The sequence below is a fragment of the Vanessa atalanta genome, chromosome 12 (assembly GCF_905147765.1).
Source record: "Vanessa atalanta chromosome 12, ilVanAtal1.2, whole genome shotgun sequence".
In the NCBI taxonomy this organism is placed as follows: Eukaryota; Metazoa; Arthropoda; class Insecta; order Lepidoptera; family Nymphalidae; genus Vanessa; species Vanessa atalanta.
The window spans coordinates 1634149-1657772 of record NC_061882.1 but is presented as its reverse complement, the minus strand read 5'-3'; the positions used below and the strand labels follow the sequence as shown (position 1 = coordinate 1657772).

General features: G+C 31.2%; 1 protein-coding gene across 1 annotated transcript in view; it reads left to right on the top strand.

Moving 5' to 3' along the window:
- Window positions 1-1067: 1067 nt before the first annotated feature.
- LOC125067829 (furin-like protease 2) overlaps window positions 1068-23624 on the top strand; it is a 67072-nt gene continuing 44515 nt past the window's right edge. The window contains exon 1 of the mRNA XM_047676624.1: window positions 1068-1328. Within this exon, the coding sequence (XP_047532580.1) occupies window positions 1188-1328 (141 nt within the window). The 5' untranslated portion in view covers window positions 1068-1187. The remainder of the gene's footprint in view (window positions 1329-23624) is intronic.

Genomic DNA, 23624 nt, shown 5'->3' with positions numbered 1-23624 from the left:
AACCCGAAATCATCGGTTAAGATGCACTGGGCCATCTCGGCTCTTAAAAACGTAGAGTTAATACTCATTGAGTTCCAGGCAGGATATATTACTTTACTAACATGACTGTATTTTTAAATGTCGAAAAATAGTAACTACTGATTTCTCTGCCGGTTTTTCTCGGTAGAATCTACATTCCGAATCGGTGTTAGCTTCAATTAATATTTTTGTTTGTAAATGACAATTCAAAAGTGCTTGTAAAAGCCTACTTGAATAAAGTATATTTTGATTTTGATAACATCAAATTTGTTTCAAAGATAGTATTTTAAAGCGTAGGATTAATAAAATAGAACACCATAATGACATTAGCCGTGCCGATGCAGTGGTTGGAACACGTAAATCTTAACCAAAGATTACAGATTAATAAATAGTAATCAACGCTTACTTATGCTTTAATTGGGTTTTTAATTTATCATGTGTATTTCATGCACATGCATTGGAGCAGCGTGGTGGAATAAACTCCAAACCTTCTACTCAAAAAGGATAGTAGGCCTCAGGCCAGCGGTGAAACTTGTACAGGTTGTATGTTACCGAATAGAGAGAAAGTTGACAATAAACTGAAATATAGATAGGTATTTTTTTAAAGAAATAAAACTAATTAGAAATATTAATATAAATCCATTCTATAAAGACCACGTACTTTTCTATAGTTCGAAAATATATGGGCCGCAAAATTAAGTCAAAAGCGCAGGTTTCTTTCGAAACCTCAAACTCAAACTCAAAACTCAATCTTTCTGAGACTCTTCTCAATCCTTTGGAGACAGTAAGAGTATTACCAATTACGTGAATTGCATTGCGAGACCATCGAGAGTGTTATTATGATTAAATTTGAATTAATCACATTACGAATCACAACTTAATAACAGACGGACAAGTGTATGTACTCAAACTAATTAACTATGTGAGTCAATTGATGTCAAATACAATACATAAGTGGGCTAAAGAAAGGGCGCGAAGTATAGCGCATGCGTCAACTAAATAGAGGAAAGACGACCAGTCACGCGGATTCAGTCTCCTCGTGAACACAACCCTGGTCGGACGTATCAATGCCTAGGGGATAAATAACGCGAGTGTAAATTAAAAAAAAATTACGTAATGAAGGTCGATATGAGAGTTCAAAAGCGGTAATGCAATGAGCGACGTGCGTTATGCCACCTATTTACTTGATCGTGTTATTGACAGTGCTGGACTTGTGTGTGCCACTGTACCACGATCAGTTTGCACTGCTCGTACCAGATGGACGTGCAGATCAACTGGCCCATAGACATGGCTTTATCAATCATGGGCAGGTAAGGTGTTAAGTAAGATTTTTTAATACATACCCACATACTTATTGTCAAAGTTTTGCGTACTGAACTACTTAAACCATTACAATGTTTATACGATTGTAATATATTTCAAATATAATATTAAACAATAAAACTCATGGTACTAAAAACACTCGATAAGATAGAAATAATTAAATATTTTTTGTGAAATTAATACTTTAAAACTTAAAACAAAATCTAAATTTTGGTCCCTCGTGTCGTCAAAATACATGTATTTTATTAACTTCGAATTGGTACAATTATGACGGAGGTAACTTTGGAACGAAATAATTTAGATAATCATTCTTAAATATTGATTGCAAAAAAATATAAATCGTTCTTCACGTATAAAATTGATTCATACTGAGAAATATTAGAAATTCAAATACCACTGTATAACAAATTGGTAGCTTCGCGTACTACTAACGATGACTACAAAAAAATGCCTGTAAAAGTCTTTTATTCCCTTGAAAATAATTTCAAGATTCCTCGTTTCGTATTTCGTATTCAATACTATAAAAATTTTTCATTAGACTCTGTAACGAAATACTCTCGTGAAAATATTGAAAAAATAAATTACATTAAATCATTTTATTCCGAGTTTGATAAGTTCTAAGTGGATATTATATCAATATTACAAATAACTTTTCGTCGCTCGAACGTAATTATCTAAAGTGAAAATTGAATATAGAACAAATTACAATAACGCAATTTTTTTGCGAATACGTGAAAAGATAAAATTCTCATAATCACAAATTCTTATTCTTTGACAAGTTTATGAAATTCTGAATTAATTTAGTTTAAGAATCATTATGACGAAATTGTGAAATATATAGCATTGTAATACAATGAAGTTTATTATAAACATAAAATATTAAAAGTGTAATATTTAACAAAGCAAATTAATCCAGTCGATTTCAAAGACAATCGTTTAGTCTCAAAAGAATATACTTCATTTAAATCTTTCAAGAACTTAATTACCATTTACAAGATGACTTAAACTTACAGCTTTAACTAGTCTAACGAGAAAAACCAACAAAGAACTTAGTAGTTAACTTAAAAAAATAAACTAAAAATTGTGCGTGTGTTTATACGTTTCTCTATATTGAACAAGCACCCAAATGTCAAGACCGATGATAATAAAATTTGTTACGTAACGTCCATTAAATCGTGGGCTATATTGCACTTCTTGTTGTTGTTTATTTTTGAAATAATAAAGATAACATTTTTGGCGTTAATTAAAGACGTCTAGAGAAAAAAAACGAATAACAGTTATAATTATATTTAAAAAAGGAAACTCAATGAAATAGTTTTATTCATGAAAATATTTAAAGACGACGACGTTATATAATAAAACGACGTAAACGCTAAATGCGTTTTATTTAAAATATATTAAGTAATATGACAGAATATTTTAATATTCTACGAATACAAAAATAAGGAAACGTTATGTGAAATTTAATGACAGTATAATTCAAGGAATGAACATTAACATTACAAAAATAACACGTGTTGTTATTTTGGAAATTGAATTATTTATTTACAAGAGTTCGTTCTAACTAACAATAAATTCCATGTAGTACCTTTGAGCTAAGCTTTGCTAGAATTTCGTTTCATTTAGCGTGGAAACTTCTGGAAATAGACAATAGACAGAATTATCAAGTCTGAATAATGATTATATACATAAAATATAATTACTAAATCTTATACATATAAAGTTAAATGTTAAATTTATATGTATAGTTTCAGGGATGAGTAACGACTGAGTAATATCAAAACTTTTATTCTAATTTTTAAATTATTTCATCATCTATGAATTGCCTCAAGTGCCAGCAAAATTTTATTACTGTTAGAAGTTTGATTATGATTCGAACTCCTTTTCTACAATATCCACTGAATTAAAATTTTACAGCTCGCTTTTTCTTAGTAGATTTAAAAAAGGAACTTTAGTTTTTTTTTTCTATCTGACTCGAAGGAAAGTTTACAGCACCTTACTTTACTCGTTTTCCGTTTCATTTTAACTTGTATAGGGTTTTTATATTATCGGGTGTTTGTGTGTGTGTTCATATAGATATATTTATATAGAGCAACAACAAACTTCAAAATCACAACGCCGAAATTGACATACAAGTAGTCGATTAAACTAAATTCGTTAGATTATTAAGCGATTTTGCCAAAGCCTTTATACGGTTCGGTACCAATGCTAATACTAAGCTTACATCGTTTGTACGTCTTTCGACCACAGGGCCCGTAATTACGGCTTATAGTATACTATTGAAATATCCATAATGTAAGTGTAACTACATATATAAACTAGTAAAATAAAAAGCCTATAAATAAAGTAACCTCGTATCAAAATATTTTTATTGTTTTTTTAGTTTCAAAAAGCTAAAATTTACGCAGCGTTCATTTTTCATAGAAGTGTATTAGTCGTTCCTTGCAATTTGTTTAGCTGGTTGTCGTAATTTCTGTCATTTAAATTTCAAGGCTTATGTGAAATTATATGATAAACAGATATGCAGATTTACTTTTAAATTAAGGTTAACTAAAAATAGGTTCAAAGAAAATACTGGCCATTGTAATGGGAAAACCGTTTTCACATAAAGCGTTTTGACAGATGTAATGCCTCAAACATATCACATATATTGTTATATTTAAATCACGTAAACCTTTTTTAGGTTAGGTTTATGACATTTAACAACTAAATATTTTCATGGTAAATATCCCTTTTTAAATACTTTTAGTAATAAAAATAACTATGTTAGTTTAAAATCCTATAAATATTTCTATTTTTAAAAATAGAAATAATGTTTGTAACCTTTTATTTTATTTATAAAATTTAATTTATATTAAAGAAAAACACAAAAAATAACGATTCCAAACAGATCATTTAACCTAACCACTTATATGATATTAATTTTATACTTATATTGAAATAAAAATACATAAACCGTAGGGAATAAAGTCACATTAGTTTTAGACTGCGTTCACTTATCCCTGTGGGAAATTTCGATGCATACAGTAATGTCTTAGTAATTCTAGATTTTACGCATACTATTAAATGTACTTAAAGCAATACGCACACATATAAATAATATGTATGTTGTGTGAAAACACGTTAAGTAGAGACAGAAAAAAAAAATGTTGAAATTTTAAATTTATAATAATGAAACCTCCGATTGCAATATTATTTAAGATGATTTGATATTATTTTTTTGACGACCGCCGTGGTCGAGTAGTTTGTACACCGGTTTTCATGGGTACGCCACTCCGAGGTCCCGGGTTCGATTCCCGGCCGAATCGATGTAGAAAAAGTTCATTAGTTTTCTATATTGTCTTGGGTCGGGGGGTTTGTGGTACCGTCGTTACTTCTGATTTCCATAACAAAAGTGCTTTAGCTACTTGCATTGGGATCAGAGTAATGTATGTGATGTTGTCCAATATTTATTTATTTTAGATGTGTGAGTCAGAATTTAATTCGACCTAAGATTTGACTCTAAAATTGTTTATATTATGTTTTATAACAGTGCTTGAGTTCTTTGTCTTGAATATTTTAGATATCTAATTATAATATTTATTTGAAAATAATTTCTGAGATTTTCATTAATATGATTTTATTTTTATGTTAAGAAATAGATGACAATTATCTCCAAAGGTCTTTTAAAAAAATGAATAAAATTATATTTGTTACTTTCTGTCATAAGTAATTAGACCTTCGAGAGAATAAGACAGAGCATTGTGTAACGATACGATTGCTACGCAACCTTATTATTAACGAAGGACGCAAATATGAAGTTCATATACAATTACAAAATCCAAATCGATTCTATTTTTAAATTTATGTATTTATAATCCTGGTATGAAATGTCGTCTTTAACGATGCCATTAAGTGCGATAAAGAAATATATCATATATAATGCCCCTGCAAATTCTGCCACATGACGACCAGCAATCCGCACCGAAGCAGCGTACTGGATTAAGCTCTAAGGAGCCTCCTTAACAATGCAATTGATTATGACTTTTTGAGACATATAGTCAGCATTTACTGTATTATCTTTAAAAGATTATTAATGTTATTTATTTTAAGCAAACAAATAAAAGTAATACAATCTTCTTTATACGACAATATACGGTTATAAAATATAATGAAATTGCTTTTACTTGTGCTATATTGTAAAATATTTAAAAGCGTCTGACAAAGTGATGAAGTATAATAAAAGTAACCAAAATAAGACATAATAGGTCAACGACCTGAATATATTTTTCAGTTTTCAGAGAGTATTGTGCTAACAATATATTGCCTTAGTAATCATTTATAATTATTTAGGAAAGGCATTTCTATACAATAATAATTTTTATTCCACCACGCTAATAAACTGAACAATTCAAACTAGGTTCATAACATAAGAATCAATGTAGTTTTACTCCGATTTTTTGTCGTAAGGTAAATTATGAACGATATAAATGAAATCTTTATTAGCCATACTTTCGAGTAATTGAGCTATCAGAACTTACTCTATTACAAGTTTCACAAAGAATTAAAATCCATACAATTTTCCGAGGTAAAAAATACTCATCAACGATTTATTGAAATTATAATGAATAACATTGATTAGGTGTTCTTTTGCCGCGTGCCAGGAGAATAATCCAAGTAAACGTTTTTTTTTTAAATTTAATATTGGTGTAGGATTACTGGTAAAGAGCTACCTGATAGTAAATAATCTCCACAGTTCGTATATATTAGTATTGTTACTGGCTCAATGGGCCTTCAACCTTGAGAACTAAGGTACTATATCCTTTGTGTCTGGAATTACACAACGTCACTCGTAATAAATGTTAAGTATGCTGAGTGCCAATTATGATATGTGGGTGGTACCTACAGATTTGCAAAGCCGTCCCAATAAATTGAAATTTATAATTTTAAAAATCATAAACTGTTTAATGGCCCAACCTTAAATCTCGGAATCGGGGGTCTTATATGCTAGAAACTAAAGACCAACATCTCATCAAAATGCATCTTTTCGTTAATAAACTTTTCTACTCATTAATCCCTCACAGTATTATTAATTATATCCGCTTATTTTTCCGAACAAAAAAATAATCTTGACCAGTTTCCAAGTCATAAACTACCTCTGGGAAAATAACATTTATTTCTCATATAAGCGATTTAATCAAAGAACGTGAATTTATTAAAGAGATGTAGATTTTAGTAAAGAGCAGAGTCAATAGTAACTCTATGTCTGTCTCTTTTTTTTTTGTTTACCTCGAAATAGAGACGGAGATAGTTACTCAAATTTTAATATTTATCGTTAAATTTTACAAAATTAAAGTATTATGACCTAATAGATCACTCATATTTTATTATCAAATTCAAGTCGCTGTAGTCGGAGAAATTTATTGGCCGCGTATCGAGATCTTCGAAAACTACTCTCAATTTGTAACTTTCCCCCAGAGGGATGAATATTTGAGAATGACAGATAGCCTACTCGTATCATATGTCTGGATGCTGTAGGATTTTCTAAGAAATAACAATAAACTTGTAAAGCTAATACATTCATAGTATTTATTTATGAAAATATCTAATTTGTATTTATCTAAATAGTTAAATATCTTGAGCTACTGTCTGCGTGAAAAGTTATTATTATTATTAAAGACTCTATTATCTAAACCTAAAAGGTTCCCTCATCTAGTCTGACTAACTAAGAATGTAGTTAATAAAAACAGCTTTAATATATATATGTCTGTAATGATAATTATCTTATGTCATTATTTTCGCTAACATTTAAAAGTAAAGTCATAAAAACATAACGCGCGCTCTTTTACGTCAAATAAAGTTGTATTGTAAAAGTTTTTGTATTATTATAATTCAGCAAAGCGTTCAGTACTTAAACTGTGTTTTATGTTTAGTAGTTTAAAATGTTTTCTTTATTACACAACTGGGCAAAGGTCTCCTTAAGAGTATATTTTATAGAGCGATTTGGTGGGTCCTGATGTGTCCTGGACCATTTTGATTCTCATTGATACAATTTTTTTTTTTATAAACTGTGTCCTTTATTTTAAACATTCGTTAAATAAAAATAACACGGCCCATTTCTATGACATGATAATGTTTGAATAACTCGGTAGATTTTGTTCCAGCCAATCTGGGTAGCTATCTCCCATTTATCAAATATTCTACCGCGTATCAGCTATATTTCGTATGGTTGTATTCCAGCTGAAGGGCCAGCGTAATGACAGGCACGAAGGCCTCAACATCTTGGCTCCCACGATTGGTAGTGTATTGGTAATGTAAGGAATGGTTAATATTTGTTACAGCGTCAAGTTTTATGGGCGGATATGACCAATTATCATACAGATTAAAATTATTAATTTCCCGACGCCTAGGAACTTACTTAAAGGCTGTTGTAGTAATCTACTCTCAAAACAAACTCACTCATCAAAAATTCTATAATTCATTTTTAAGTCCTTTCAATTTTATATAAGATAGTAAGTATACATGCTGTGATCGTATTATTTTCCAAAATAATATAATATTTTTATTACAATAAATGTTACAGAATTTTTTTTTGTATTAAATTAAGCCAAATAAAAAAATATTATTTATTCAAGTAGCCCCTTACGAGCACTTATGGGCCCTAATATTACAGGATTAAATTGAATGTAAAGCTCGGGCTCGGAATAGATTCTAACAAGAACCGGCAAGAAGTAAAGTAGCACACTTTTATTTATGCTAAGATTTTTTGTTGTTATGTATGAACTACTCAATCGTATGACTACAAACGTCATTAGGGCAAAGATTTACGGGCCGCCTAGCCATTTTAAAATGTCACAGGATCAATCCTGACCTCTTGGGCTATTGTCGTCCTAACACAATTGATAAGCTTAAAAGAAGGGTTAAATAGAAATATTAGTAATTCCTTAACTTGGGGCATTGCTAGTATTATTTTTTAAATAAATTCAGAATATGCTTATTTTTTAGTAAACATAGAGTTATTTGCAATAAAAACAGAGAGTAACTTCACTAAACATTATCTGTTACTTAATATTAAAACTCATTAACTTAACTTAATATTTTGTTGTTAAGCGTTTTTTATTTATAAAAAATGCCAATAAAATTTTTCAATATAGTCCAATAGTTTCAGTAGAAAATAAAAGATATTTAAATAAATGTATGTACATAAGACTGTAGCAGTCGTGAATGAAACCAGTCATGGAGACATCATCAGTGTATTTATTATTATTATATTCATAACGTATTAATAAAACTCGTTTATCAATACTTCATGAGATTAAACATTAACTCTACCTATCCGGGTCAGTAAGCTAGCAATAAACAAATGACGATCGTTCCGTTTTGGAATAAATTAACCGTCGTTTAAAACAAGGTTAAACTAGCGTGTACCTTCCGAATCACTTGGCTGGAAATCTGACTAATTCTAGAGATAACATGCACCGTTCTCTAGTTATAGACATTAGACAGCATTATATCACGGCCGGTAAAGACATAGAGTTCCCTGAAGCGACTCTATAAAATGTCTTATATAACTACGATGAAGTTGAGAACTGGTCACATATAAATGACTCATTGAAAGTTCTTCTGTCGATAAAATTCTCGTTGATCACGACTCGTTGGTCCAATCACAACATAGTTGTGATTTTTATGGCTGATTCTTTTATCATTTTATTGCACGCTGTAAGTAACCAAGTATATTGAATAAGCCATGAAATAAGATTTTCACTTTGATTAGAATTTAATGATGCACTAGCTTTCGTTCAAGGTTTATAGTGAGTTCCGATTAAATTGCAACATTGACGTAATTTGGTAACATGTTCATAAAAATATTCATGTTCCATAATATCACCGGTTTTCCATATTGGTTGCGGTAAAACAATCACTTAAACTAGAAGCCATGTAATAATTGCATAAAATTTGTTCAATATTTATTATTAATTAATGATTTTTAATCAACTCTATCGATTTGCATTCGAACCTAAAAGTGTTTTGATAATTTTAGACAGTGTATTTTTTCGCATAATATCAGAGCTGTGTTTGAATATCGCTGTGCTTTGAGTACATATGGAGATGAGAGAGCTTGCACGGTTTTTTTGGGTACAAGCAGTTCCAGAGTGTTTTGTGGTAAAGCTTATTTATTGATAGAAGAATAAAGGCTCTTGCCACCATTGACGATCTCTCTGCAGAGCATAGCAGAGACATGATGGACTGCCACCAGTTCCCTGAAAACGAGAACAAATTCGGATCCGCCATGGAAAGTACTGAAGTCACAAATGGCTCAAATTTTCGTTTCTAATTCCTATTATATATCACACGAAATTGTGATTTGAAGTAATATTGCACATCTCTAATAAATATAAAACTCCGTCTTATTGTCGCTCGTAGGCTGGGTCACCCAGAGATTGAGATGATTTCAAATACAAATCTAAATTATTCTAAGACGGACTTGAAACGACGTGGCGTTTTTGATTTATATAATTCAAAAACGCAGCATCACAGGACTTTCATTAAATGGATTTAATCAATCCGTATTGATTATTTAAAAGTTATTGATATGAAAAATAAACCAATCATATAACAAAATGCACGCCAACTCCCAACGCACTAATAATATTATGGTTAGCTTCCAATACAAAGTCATTAAATGCGTCATTTCAAGTTACTTGAATATAATTCTAACCGTAACGTTCTTCTAACTGAATAATTCATTCTCAAGCTAAACAAGTTTTTTAGACGAAAACGAATACCAATTTTTTTTTGTAATAAGAAACTTGTTATTATAGCCTAGTTCTGAAGTTCCCGGTTTTTACGCAAATTGACTGCCAACTCGGATGCATCGTGGATTTTGTTCTACAACTTTTTCTTTGAAGGAAAAGTTCATTCATATTCATTCCGAAAATATGAGTTGGCTATCTGGTGAATGTTGTAAAATTCCATTCGTTCTTTTTTTGAATAAATTATTTTTTTTTATTTTTAAAATAGATAATAATGGTAGCCGTGCTTTGTGTAAGGCAAAATTGGTACGACTGATTATTGTTATTCAACCGCCATACATCAGTATTTCGTTTTGTATCCAAGTTGTTTTTGGTTGGTTGGCATTGAGCCGTTGTAAATAAAGGCAAGACCACATTTAGATCCTCTCGTTACGTCATCCCATGACGATGGAAGAAATGGTTTATAATTCCAACAGTGTTACCTTTCCATATTGTAAGATCAGTTATTATTTAAATCGTAACATTTAACTAAATTGCGATCAAGAATCCTCTTTAATTTTCTGCACATCTACGGCTGGTGCTCAAAGTCAAAGTCAAAAATCTTTATTCAATATAGAAGTGTTTACACTTGCTTATTGATTGTCAAAAATCTACCACCGGTTCGGAATTTAGCACCTCGGACCTGAGAAGAACCGGTGAAAGAAACTCAGCGGGATTTTCATAATTATAGATTTTTTACAATACATATAAATATAGTTTCGTTATTTGAAACAGTCTGGAGACGATCATTTAATTCCTATGGTGTGCATCAAGTAAGAAGTTATTAGTGTTGTAATATTCAGCACACGAACGCTCTTTAACGATTCTTTTAAATTTTTCAATTGAATATTTTTGATTTTTTTCTGGGACCTGTTGTAAAACCGTATGTATGTATACATTGCCACACAAAAGAGTTACTAACCCTGTGTAATCGGGTACTTGGCGTAACAAGTTTACGCTTTTATGCTTCAACCTACCAATGCAAAATCGGCACTGAAGCAACTGAGCTCCAAGCTTCCTTCCTTTGTGAAGAAGAGGCCCTTACCAAGCATTCAGACTTTAAATTTCACATTACAAATTTATATATCGAAATATATATTTATACATCGAAATATACAAACAGAAGACGAATGCTAAAACAATATTCCGTAAAACAATAACAGAAAAAACTTTATTATCAAACACAGCTCGTAAGTTCTTTACAAAAATCACGCAACAAATGAGTATTTTATTTCGCCATTGATAATAACGTCTCGTCCCGTATATTTCAACACATTAATCTTCGAACATTGACTTTGACTCGTGTACCTAGTATTGAAAATAAGGTGCCAATTAAGTCATGTGTACGCTGCTTTGCGTGTTTAAACTCCTGCGATACCTACATTTATAATTATGTACAGCTACAATTTACAAAAGTTATATCATTACACTCACAATTACGGAACGGCGTCGCACTCCACACAGTTCTGTAATTTGAAATAAGTAACCAGTACATAACATAACATACATAAGCAGCCCGTAAATGTCCCACTGCTGGGATAAAGGCCTCCTCTCCCTTTGAGGAGAAGGTTTGGAGCATATTCCACCACGCTACTCCAATGCGGGTTGGCGGAATACACATGTGGCTGAATTTCGTTGAAATTAGACACATGCAGGTTTCCTCACGATGTTTTCCTTCACCGCCGAGCACGAGATGAATTATAAACACAAATTAAGCACATGAAATTACAGTGGTGCCTGCCTGGGTTTGAACCCGAAATCATCGGTTAAGATGCACGCGTTCTAACCACTGGGCCATCTCGGCTCCAGTAACCAGTAATCTTTTATTATTTATTTATATGCCACATTACTTGGTGGTGGGGTTTTGTGCAAGTCCGTCTGGGTAGGTACTCATCAGATATTTTACCGCCAAACAGCAGGATTCAGTATTGCTGTGTTCCGGTTTGAAGGGTGAGTGAGCCAGTGTAACAGGCACAAGGGACATAACATCTTAGTTCCCAAGGTTGATGGCGCATTGGTGATGTAAGGAATGGTTAATATTTCTTACAGCGCCATTGTCTATGGGCGGTGGTGGTCCACTTACCATCAGGTGGCCCATTTACTCGTCCACCTACCGATACCATAAAAAACATCTATTATCGTGCTTTCAGGTAAGATCGACTTGTATATCGCGACGGTAAACGGCACGTACTTCCCTTTTATTTCGTTTCTACAATAAAATACCACAGATATTTTTAACTTTACCGATGTATATATATATATATATATATATATATATATATATATATATATATATATATATATATATATATATATAAACATTAATAAATATAGTTTATATATATTATTCGACATGAGACTATATAGATTATAACAAAGCATGGAGTTAATAATTGTTGACTTTCAGGCAGATATATTATGTATTACATATAATTGTTGTCGGGAAACAGTAACTACTGAGTTTCTTGCCGCTTCTCGGTAGAATCTACATTAAGTACCAGTCACAGATCTACTTTTAATATAGTTCTGTAAAATGACGATTTAAAAATTTAAATCGTAAGAGAAAATTATATTTTGATTTTATTTTATTCAGTCATGACCCCCTCCCCTTGCCCGCTCTTTTACAAACGTGTGTGCGTGGCACGTTCATACATATACAATCATAATTCTACTTCGTTGCTTATTTATTATAATAATAAGCAAATGTATTTATTATATTAAAGAAACAATAATTCAATTCCTATTACTCCATATTTATCAATTATTTCCTTTTTAATTTTTAATCTGCCGGGTGTTCCACAGTGGTCACATTTAAACGACTACCCGAAAAAGAAGTGTAATATTTCAGGTCCAAACATGTACACGTGCTTTAAAAAAAACTTGAATTTCTTTTGTCTACCATATCTTTTAAATGCCTGAACAGATTTAGGTGTACGGGATATCGTTAGAATCCTTACAACATGAGTGATACTGGCTATCAATTCGTTCAATCATTAATTTGGTCTTGTTTTTTTAAGGTAAAAATATCAGTAGTTTATATATAATAATATATGTTATAATAATACATAATAATAATTAATACGGAGACAAAACAATAGTAGTCAAAACAAAATAATGCATGTTGTTTTAATTTGTTTTTATTTTTAACCTTAAAATCATTTTTCTTTTATTCGGTTAAATACTTTGTTTAGTCTGTGATATTATTTTCTATTATTGAATGGAGTCAAAGGTTATAATTGGAGAAGTGGTCTGTTGTATTACTGACATTATATCTATAATAATTATTATTATGATATTTGATATTGATAAAACGAAAATAATATAAAAATAAGTATTATTCGTGTAGTATATTTTCTTCGTCTAGTTAGTCAGGCGCAGATCTGAAGACAAAAATTTTCAATTTATATTAGATATTAAAAGATGAGATATTCCACCAAGCGATCCAATAGAAGAACGGGCAGTTGTGAGTGTTACATTTTTCGGTGGTTATCATTATTTTATTTTTTGTTTGGGTTAAAGTTAACAGCCAGTTAACGTCCCGCTGTGGTTTCGAACCTTACTTCACCACACTGCTCCAATACGAATTGGTTTCACGCAGATTCTCATCAAACACGTGCAGGTTGTGACGATATTTTTCTTCACCGCCGAGCATGAGATGAATTTTAAATACAAATTAGCACATAAATTCAGTTATGCTTGTCAGGGGCATGGACTCGGAATCATCAATGCGAAAAATAAAATTGTATATCCACTGTATGACACGGGCGACAAACTGAAAAAAAAAACTCATAAAAATGTGAATTCTACATACTAGGTATCTCTTCGGTTAAGTGGTATTTGTCACATCATATTATGAAAGTGAGGGAAGTAATCAAGAGACATAATACACACACGTATCAATGTTTTGTATATCTATTATTATCCATATGTGTGGGTCGTTACTATTTCCGATATAATGCCAAAACACATATATACGCGTACACCCACTCGCACACACACATGTTTAATCACAAACAAAACTTATAATTTGTTTGTAGAAGAATTTGGATATTACTTTTATTTTCATTAAGGTTTTATTTTATTTGTTTATATTTATATAATTTTTTTTTTTATGACAGAGGTGGCAAACGAGCAGGAGGCTCACCTGATGGAAAGTGACTACCACCGCCCATGGAAAAATATAAAATATCAGTAGTTTAGATATAATAATATCTGTTATAATAATACATAATAATAATTAATACGGAGACAAAACAAAATAATGCATGTTGTTTTAATTTGTTTTTATTTTAAACCTTAAAATCATTTTTCTTTTATTCGGTTAAATACTTTGTTTAGTCTGTGATATTATTTTCTATTATTAAAAGTCGTCAAAGGTTAATAAAATTATTATTTAATACATTTAAATTTCTTGCATATACGATTTTGTTATTTATAACCTACTAGGAGGGTCTCAATCTTGTACATTTGAATGTAAGAAAGATATTTTTTTATTATATAGGTTGGCGGAAGAACGGAGCTCATAGACAATGACTGTAAGTAATATTAACCATTCCTTACATCACCAATGCGCCACCAACCTTGGGAACTAAGATGTTATGTCCCTTGTGTCTGTTAAACTGGCTCACTCACCCTTCAAACTGGAACACAACAATACTTAGTACTGCTGTGGTACAAGATCTGATGAGTGCGTGTTACCTACCCAGACGGACTTGCACAAAGCCCCACCTCCTAGTAAAACATAATGATATAAACTTTTTATTACTTATTATTGTAAAATATATATTTATATATATAACATATATGTAAGTCGGGTTTATTAACCACCAATAATTATATGATAATGAGCAAATTTTACAGAATCACGAATTAAACAATTACGTTTAATTTAACATTCTAAGCGGCGGATAACAAATATTTGACGGCGTGTTTGTTCCATGTTATTCGGAACCAAAGGTTGACAAATATTTTCATGAATATTTAACGAGGTTATGGAAATTTGAAAACATTCCGACCTTTTGTTAGTGACTTTTTTTTTGTATTACAACGTTTCGTGATATTTAATTTAATTCATGTAGATTCTTAACTTAACTTGATGGTAGGCTTTGTGCAATTGTGCACTGGTCCCATTCATCACTAATTCTATCACTAAACAGCGTAACTCAAAATCGGTGGATTCTGGTTAAAAAGGTGCGTAAGCCAATTTAATCAGAGGCACAAGGGGTCTTTAGTTAGTTACTAAGGTTGGTGCATATACGAGATGTAAGGAATTGTTAATATTAACAGCGCCAATTACTTGCAGTTGCGTTGTCGTATATATTATATACATATATTATTATAGTATATTTTAAATGTGAAAATCTATTTAACTACATAATCGATCATTATGAAATTTTGCACACATATTCAGACTTACCGAATAGGACATAAGCTACCGAAACCCTACCCCTCCCTTCGAACGGAAACTGAGAACATATTATGTTATCGTTGAAGTTTATAAGCGAATTAAATACTATACAATTCTGCCTAAAGCATTACATGATATCAAATTGTTGTTAGTTATAATTCGAACACAATGAATCGAAATGTTTTGTTAATTTACAAGGGATGTTACAACGTTTGTTCTATTGTTAATAGAACATCGACAATTCGAAGAACGGGTAATGCTCTAACCATCTAAATGTTATACGTTAAATCATAATATTCATCGTGTACACAAAATTATAGAACTTAGCAAATATAACTGAACATTTATTAGCAAAATTTGAGACAATGTTTCACCCTGTATCTCTTCGACCTAAAAATCGAGAGGGCTTGACAGTACAATTGACCCCTTTTCGTTCTAGGAGCTTTTCACACTTACCATTAATGAGTACTACACGTAGATAATATACACAAAGAATCGTTATGTTTAACTATATGTTATTATTAACTTCATTTGTGTTTCTGCTTTTGTAACTTTAAGATTTATTTATAATTTAATCTTCTGTAAATTCACATGTTATTTTAACAACACTCTGTATAATGCCTAGATTATTGTTTCCTTTTATAAAGTTCTATTCTTAATTTAATTTCGAACCCATATTAGTTCGCATTTAAATTTCGAATTCAACCAAACGTTTTCAACCAAAGGGATTTAATAATGTAGAAGAAGATTAAATCCATAAGAATCAGCAAGATTCTTCGCAGTCCCTTTTGTTCTACAATCATAATAATAATTGTCTGTCAAACAATCGCTTGATACTTCTCTAGTTGTAGTTAGAGCTTATAAAATGTACATATTCTCTAGTACGGTTTAACAATTGTTTATATAAATAATATCAACGGCAATAAAGTCAAAAATCAGAAACTTGAAACTATGCATTGTTTAATATTTTATAGTTTACTTAAAAATAAAAGGAGATTTAACAAACTATAATTACTTTACATTTGCAAAAAAAAAATTGGTATTTTTATAAAACCGCCCCCTGAATCGATGTAAGTTTTGTATATAAATTATGTTTTTGTTTTATACAAGCTATGAAATATCGAAATTTGTTTTTATAGAAACTAAGTCGCCGGTGACCAATTAGTTGTAAACCTTCCCGTTACCCCATTGACCTAATTTAACTGTGACTTTAAACAAATCATTCCTTGAACTTTCTTGCTTGGCGTTATTAATTTATATACTAGATAATACTGGATTAGTAGCGCATAATGAAATACTTACGTATTTTTTTTTTCTCACAAAAGCAGAGTGTACTGGCAGTCGTCGTATTAAGGCGAATTTTCCTTCTCTTTCTCTTTTATATGGTTTTATATAATATTATTTAAAGTTTTAAATTAACATGGTTATTTTTATTACTATAAGTATTTAGTATTTCACGAGACTCGTGAACAAGACATTCGTAGATAATGTCGAAATATCGAGCTCCAACAAATAAAAATAAAAAAAAACATGGTAAATATCCCGTTTCAAAAACTTTCGGTAATTATTTAAACTTATTTGTTGTCATTATTTCAATTAAAATATAATAATATAAATATATAATATTTGATTGTTATTAAATTAATCTTAATGTATTATGTTATTATATACATTATTTAATACAATCACATCTGACAAATATTTATAGTGAGATCAACTCCATTCCAACTGGCTATCCCACGATACCTCTCAAAAAATCAAAATCAAAATATACTTTATTCAAGTAGGCTTTTACAAGCACTTTTGAATCGTGATTTAACAAACTATTTCAAGTAAAGCTACCACCGGTTCGGAATGTAGATTATACCGAAAAGAACTCATTTTAATACTCTTATATTCAACGTTTATATTTGTTAAGACCTCTTCCACAACTGTCAAACAAAAAAAATAATCGGTTGACATATAAAAGTACTTACGTATGAAATTATACGTATCAAAATTCACGCTTCTCACAAGCCGAGTCAAAGTCACAAAGCCCAACATCCATTTTAATATATAAGACAAGAATAAGTACATAAATAGATAACTTCTCGTGCCTAATAAATACAAGCGACAAAACACGGTCACAAATTCCTTCGTTAAGGAAACAAGATAAAGCATTATAATATATTAGAGACAAAACATTGGATAGCGGCCGACCCAAAAACCTTTGGAAGCCGTTTACATACCGCCACTATCGAATAGTAAGACTGTCTGTCGTAATAGTTAATATAACCTTACGTAATATTGTATAAATTATAAAATAAACTGAGTCTATTTAATTAATTTTAAGGTATGTTCACTTGACTAGCTCGAATTGTTGCCGTTTTTTGCTAATGTGAAGCATTTATTGACGCGTTTTGGGGTAAGATCGACCGTATGCCGTGACGCCAAACGACATGACGCCCTTTAAGAAGCCATGGCATATCTGGCCTCGTTAGTTTAATTGCGATTCTGTGTACAAACCTCAGGTCGCGGCGATAAAAAGTTTTTCTGACAAATAATTCTCAAAACTAGCTCGGAGTTTACAAGTAGAATGTACAATCCCGTGCCTCAGTCCTGCACCTGAAGTCATTCTGGTCGCGTCGGAGACGCTGTCCCATCGGATTGAAGGGATATAGAGTGCGCCTCTGTTTGCTCATGATAATATGTCCGGCCTATTTGGCTAACCGCTCTTGAAATTGGCCGCCGTGCCGTGGCCGAAATCAGTCTGGACGAGATTATCAGCATCACTCGTTGCTATATATTGTTATAATACAAGAAAAAAAATATGATTACAAGTGGAGATATTAAAATATTGAGCTTTTCTGCTGAGAAATTCTCCGTAGCACGAAGTCTGAAAAATGCCAGTGTTGTTCTCATGTCTCGTAGTGCACATAAAGTCGATCCTGCATCTGAACTCTATAATATTGATTTACCATTCTATCGAGTGAGTATTAGAGAAGTTAATGTTCAATTATATTTGTACTCACTTTTGTGCATTATCATATATCCTGCGCAGGCTACTATTCTCTCTAGAGTCTCGTTCGAAGTCATTATCACTGTAGTTGTTATATTTAGTCGCCTTACAGTTTATTTTGAGCCCTGTCTTAGTAGGTAACAACCACTCAACACTTTATTGCCCAAAAATACTACAATTATAGATTAACCAATGGATAATTTTAATTGTGTTAAAAAATAATAATAAGGCATATTAAACTGTACGGGATGTCATATAAGTGATGGATGAGCTTAAAGGTCATACGGGTTATATAAAAAGAGGAACTATTGAGTTTCTTGTCGGTTTTCTCGATAGAAACAACATTGATAGATCAACCTGATAGTCTGATCAAGTGGGCTTGATATTAAAATTAATCGTGCGTGTTAACAACTCAAAATAACTTACTTGAACAAAGTATATTTTAATTTGTGTAACTGTTTGAACGATGTGCAAACTAGAGTATCTACAGGCATAAGGACATAAGGGCCATTGCATCTTATTACTAACCAGTGCCAGTGGATTTTTACTTGGTGGTGGGGCTTTGTGCAAGCCCGTCTGGGTAGGTACCACCCACTCATCAGATATTCTACCGCCAAATAACAGTACACTGTATTGTTGTGTTCTGGTTGCAAGGGACATAACATCTTAGTTCCCAAGGTTGGTGGCGCACAGGTGATGTAGGGAATGGTTAATATTTCTTACAGCGCCTTTGTCTATGGGCGGTGGTGACCACTTACCATCAGGTGGCCCATATGCGCGTCCGCCAACCAATGCCATAAAAAAAATTTAATAAAACAACGGCATATGAAATAATTCACTGTCACCAGGCACCATAACACTTATACCTTCCTTAAAAATAATAACATATTGTGAACATCAAATGAGTATTTTACAAACTATTAATAAATATTACTCTAAGTTATCTATCTCTTAAGCTAGATCTCAAATTTATGTGTATTTTAGGGCCTCTTAAAATCATCCGTAACCCTAAGGCGCATACGGTCCCGATGGGTTCGGTACAGTTAACTTAATTTAAACTTAAGATTAACTTGGAAAGTGAATTCCACATGAAGATAAATTAATTAAGTTAAACTATACTCTCGGTTTCATTTGCTTTTAATAAAAAGAATAATACAAGGATTAATAGTCAAGATACGTTGGTTACGTCTGTTGATATAAGGTTTTGGTCAAAATCCGACTGGTTTAATATCCTTATAGTTTAATATGCTCACAATAATATTATGTATATTTATAATAATATCACGATAATGCGACATATTGTCAAAAGAATATCGTGTATAAGGATATTGTAATAACGGAAAAAGCGATAAGCGAATCTTAATGTTTGTAGTATAAAGAATATTATTAAACGGACAATAATTCTGGTTGTTATAACACAAATTGAACAAACTTTTGATCCAAGTAACTTTATTTTTATTTAGATTGAAGATATGATTCAAATAATTAAAACAATTGTAGCGTGATTTAACATACAACTGACGCCATCTACCGACCACAAAAAAACTATATTTATTATCTATATACAATTTAATAAAATTGGAGCGTCTGTTTGTAATATTAAAATAACCGCGTTTTACTAAATGCATATTTATGTATACACGGTACATATACCTAAATAACATTTTTTAAAATTTTTGTCTGCCTGTCTGTCTGTTTGTTCCGACTAATCTCTGCAACGGCTGGACCGATTTTGACGGGACTTTCACTGACAGATAACTGATGTAATAAGGATTAACTTGGCTTTATTAACTTTTATTTTAGAATTATATGTAAAATAATTATAAATTCACGCTTTTTTATTAAATTCAAACGTGCACGAAGTCGCGGGCACAGCTAGTGTATTTATATAAATGAATTGCTTCATTCTAAAAATGTAATTCCATGAAATTGTTATTTGGTAATAATTGGTAAAGTTAATTTGTGTTTTATAAGGATTTTAAAAGGCAGTAAGATAGTTTTCTATTCTGTGACGTGAATGGCATGACGAGAATGAACGAACAATGAACGATTATATTTCGGTTTCTTTTTTATGTGTTGCAAATGCAGTAAAAATATATTCATTTTATTAAGGAACGTTTGTGACAGGGATTTTTTTTATTATTATTTACATTCTTTTTATTATATAAGCGGACGGCAAATGTTATGATATGATAAGTGGTCGCCACCCATAGACAATAGCGCTGTCGGATATATCACACATCGCAGATGCGTTACCATTGGGGAAAATGAAATTATGTCCCTTGTTTCTATAGTTACACTGGCTCACTACCCCTTTAAACTAGAACACGACATCACTAAGTATTGCTATGATGGGGTAGAATATCTGATGAGTGATACCTCAGACGGGTTAGCATAAAGTCCTTCCAACAATTATTTCAATGATCTTCAATTTCGGTGTTTCATCCGCAGGTTATCCGTGATGGCAACATTTTTGATTACCTCGGTTTCATATACAGCACTAACCGATATTATATTAACGTTGGTTACGTACAATGTTTTGATACTATTTATTGTTAGCGGTTTTCATGTGGTTTGAATTAAACGCGTTCATTTCGTAAATATAAATACATTTATAATTATTATTGTCATTTATATTTTGATCAATCATGGATAGGCGGACGAATTAATAAAGCTTATTTGTTTATATTAAAGACGGGTTTATATTACATAATCCGATGTCCCATTTTCAAATACTGGATACGAAGAATATTATTATACTTTGATATGAAACATACCTCACTAGCAGCATATACCTTTCTCTTAAAAATCAAAATATACTTTATTAAAATGTGTTCTTAAATTGCAAGAATTTTATTTTTAAATCTATAGCTTTGGAATGTGAATTTTATCGAGACCTACTGTAATAAAACTTAGAAGTTATTCTTCTCCTAGATTTAATAGGATAAATATTCCCTACTCCTCGAATATAACGAGATAAACCTTGGATCCTGATCTCTCAATGGTTGTTTCGGATCGCATAGATCTAAGACCTAGTCAATGACAGAGATAGGTTGAGACACCACTCGTAACGCATTCATTCTTAGCGGTGGAAGAAAACATCTTAAGGAACTATGTATTAGTCGATGACCATATTAACTGCCAGTAGACTTGCATGATGGAATAACTTCGATATTTTTTCCGAGGCGGGAAAATACGTTACTTTTTTTTGTAGGATAATATTTATATTTCATAAGATAAACAGTCAAATAAATTACAACAGTTATATCTTATATGAAACAAAACATAACTGAATACACCCAGTTTTGCTCCCAGTGGTGACAGGAGGGTTGGTTAATTTTTCACTCATAGTTGAATTCATTTTTAATTTTAAATAATTCTCATGTAAGTCTCATATTTATGAAACCTACTCAGATATGAAAATATCGTTATCCCCAAACAAGGTCAAAATTCTGGGTAGCTATTGGCAGCCCTATGTTGATGATATAATTAGGCGTAAGCTGAGATTTTATTAAGATTAAAAAAAAGAGCTATTTTTGGAATTCAACAATGAGAGATAGAATCATTTTTCCCTGAATAAAACTTTTTCATCCATATGAATATTATACGTGCGAATTAACTCTGTCTGTTACCTTTTCACGCTTAAACTGCTGAACTGATTTAGATTAAATTTGGTGTGGAGATAGTTTGAGTCCCAGTGAAGGATGTAGGTTACTTTTTCCATTTCACCCCTCGAGTAAGCAAAATTAGGGTGGCAGTTTGTGTGCTATAGGTAGGTCATTTTGTAAATTTCACGCGGATAAAGCCGCAGGTTCAGATAGTATTAATATATGTTAAAATATATAGCGCTTGTAGCGCTTCATGGTACAGTATATATTTTATTTAATTCAATACTATAAAAGGATTTTAAAATATATACCATTTTGATATCATTGTTTATTGGAATAAAAAGGGAAATACAGAATAAAAATACTGTATGTGATTAATTTTAAATGTCATTCGGAAAGATGCCAAAAATTGTTATTGATGATGAATAAAGCTAACTTTTTTCATTCGTGCTATTTATTTAGGCCTTTAATTCGAAATTTAAATTAATCGTTATCATTATATAGTATAAAACAAAGTCGCTTACGGCTGTCTGTCCCTATGTATGCTTAGATCTTTAAAATTACACAACGGATTTTGATGCAGTTTTTAATAGATAGATATTCAAGAGGAAGGTTTGAATGTATAATAAAAGCACAAGATAGTAGAGAAACACTGATAATTTTAGAGGTTTCTGAAGTGATAACGTATGATGTATTCGTTGAAGAAATGTTACTAACATTATTATTACTAAAATATTTTTTTTTGTTAGTATACATTTTATACACACTAATGTACTATACATAAAGCCCTCATTCGTAATATATCAAGAGTGTAATGTGCGATATGGACCTTTATTACAATAATAATAAAGACGAATTATTATTATTATATATATAACAGTGATTCATTAGCAAATACTTCTAAAGAAAATATTATTAAAATATATATATCATATTAATAATAAAACTTTATTTCAAACCAAGACAAAACTGTAATATTATATAACGTATATATGTATATATAATATACTTATAACGTAGATAGGCGGACGGGCAAATGATGAAATGCTACCACTGCCCCTAGAGTTGGCACTGGCGCAGTAAGTAATTTTAACTATTTCTTACCCAGCCAATACACCACCAACTTTGGCAACTAAAATGTTATGTCCCTTGTGCCTTCAATGACATAGGCTCTCTCACCCTTCAAACCGGAACACAAAATTACTCGGTATTGTTGTTTGCCGGTAGAGTATATGATGACTGGGTAGTATCAAGACGGGCTTGTGAAAATTCACAGATCAACATTATAATAAGACCATATACTGTTTAAAAAAGTTATATTTTAATTAAATTGTATATATAAAAAAAAAATCAAACAAATATTATATTTGTTCCGGCTATATTTATTTCAGTATTTCGTAATTACAAAATCGACCCACAACCCATAATTAAAAGATTAACGTAATTTTTCCTTGATTTTATTTACCCAATTAGCAAGACGAGGATTAATATTGTATTTA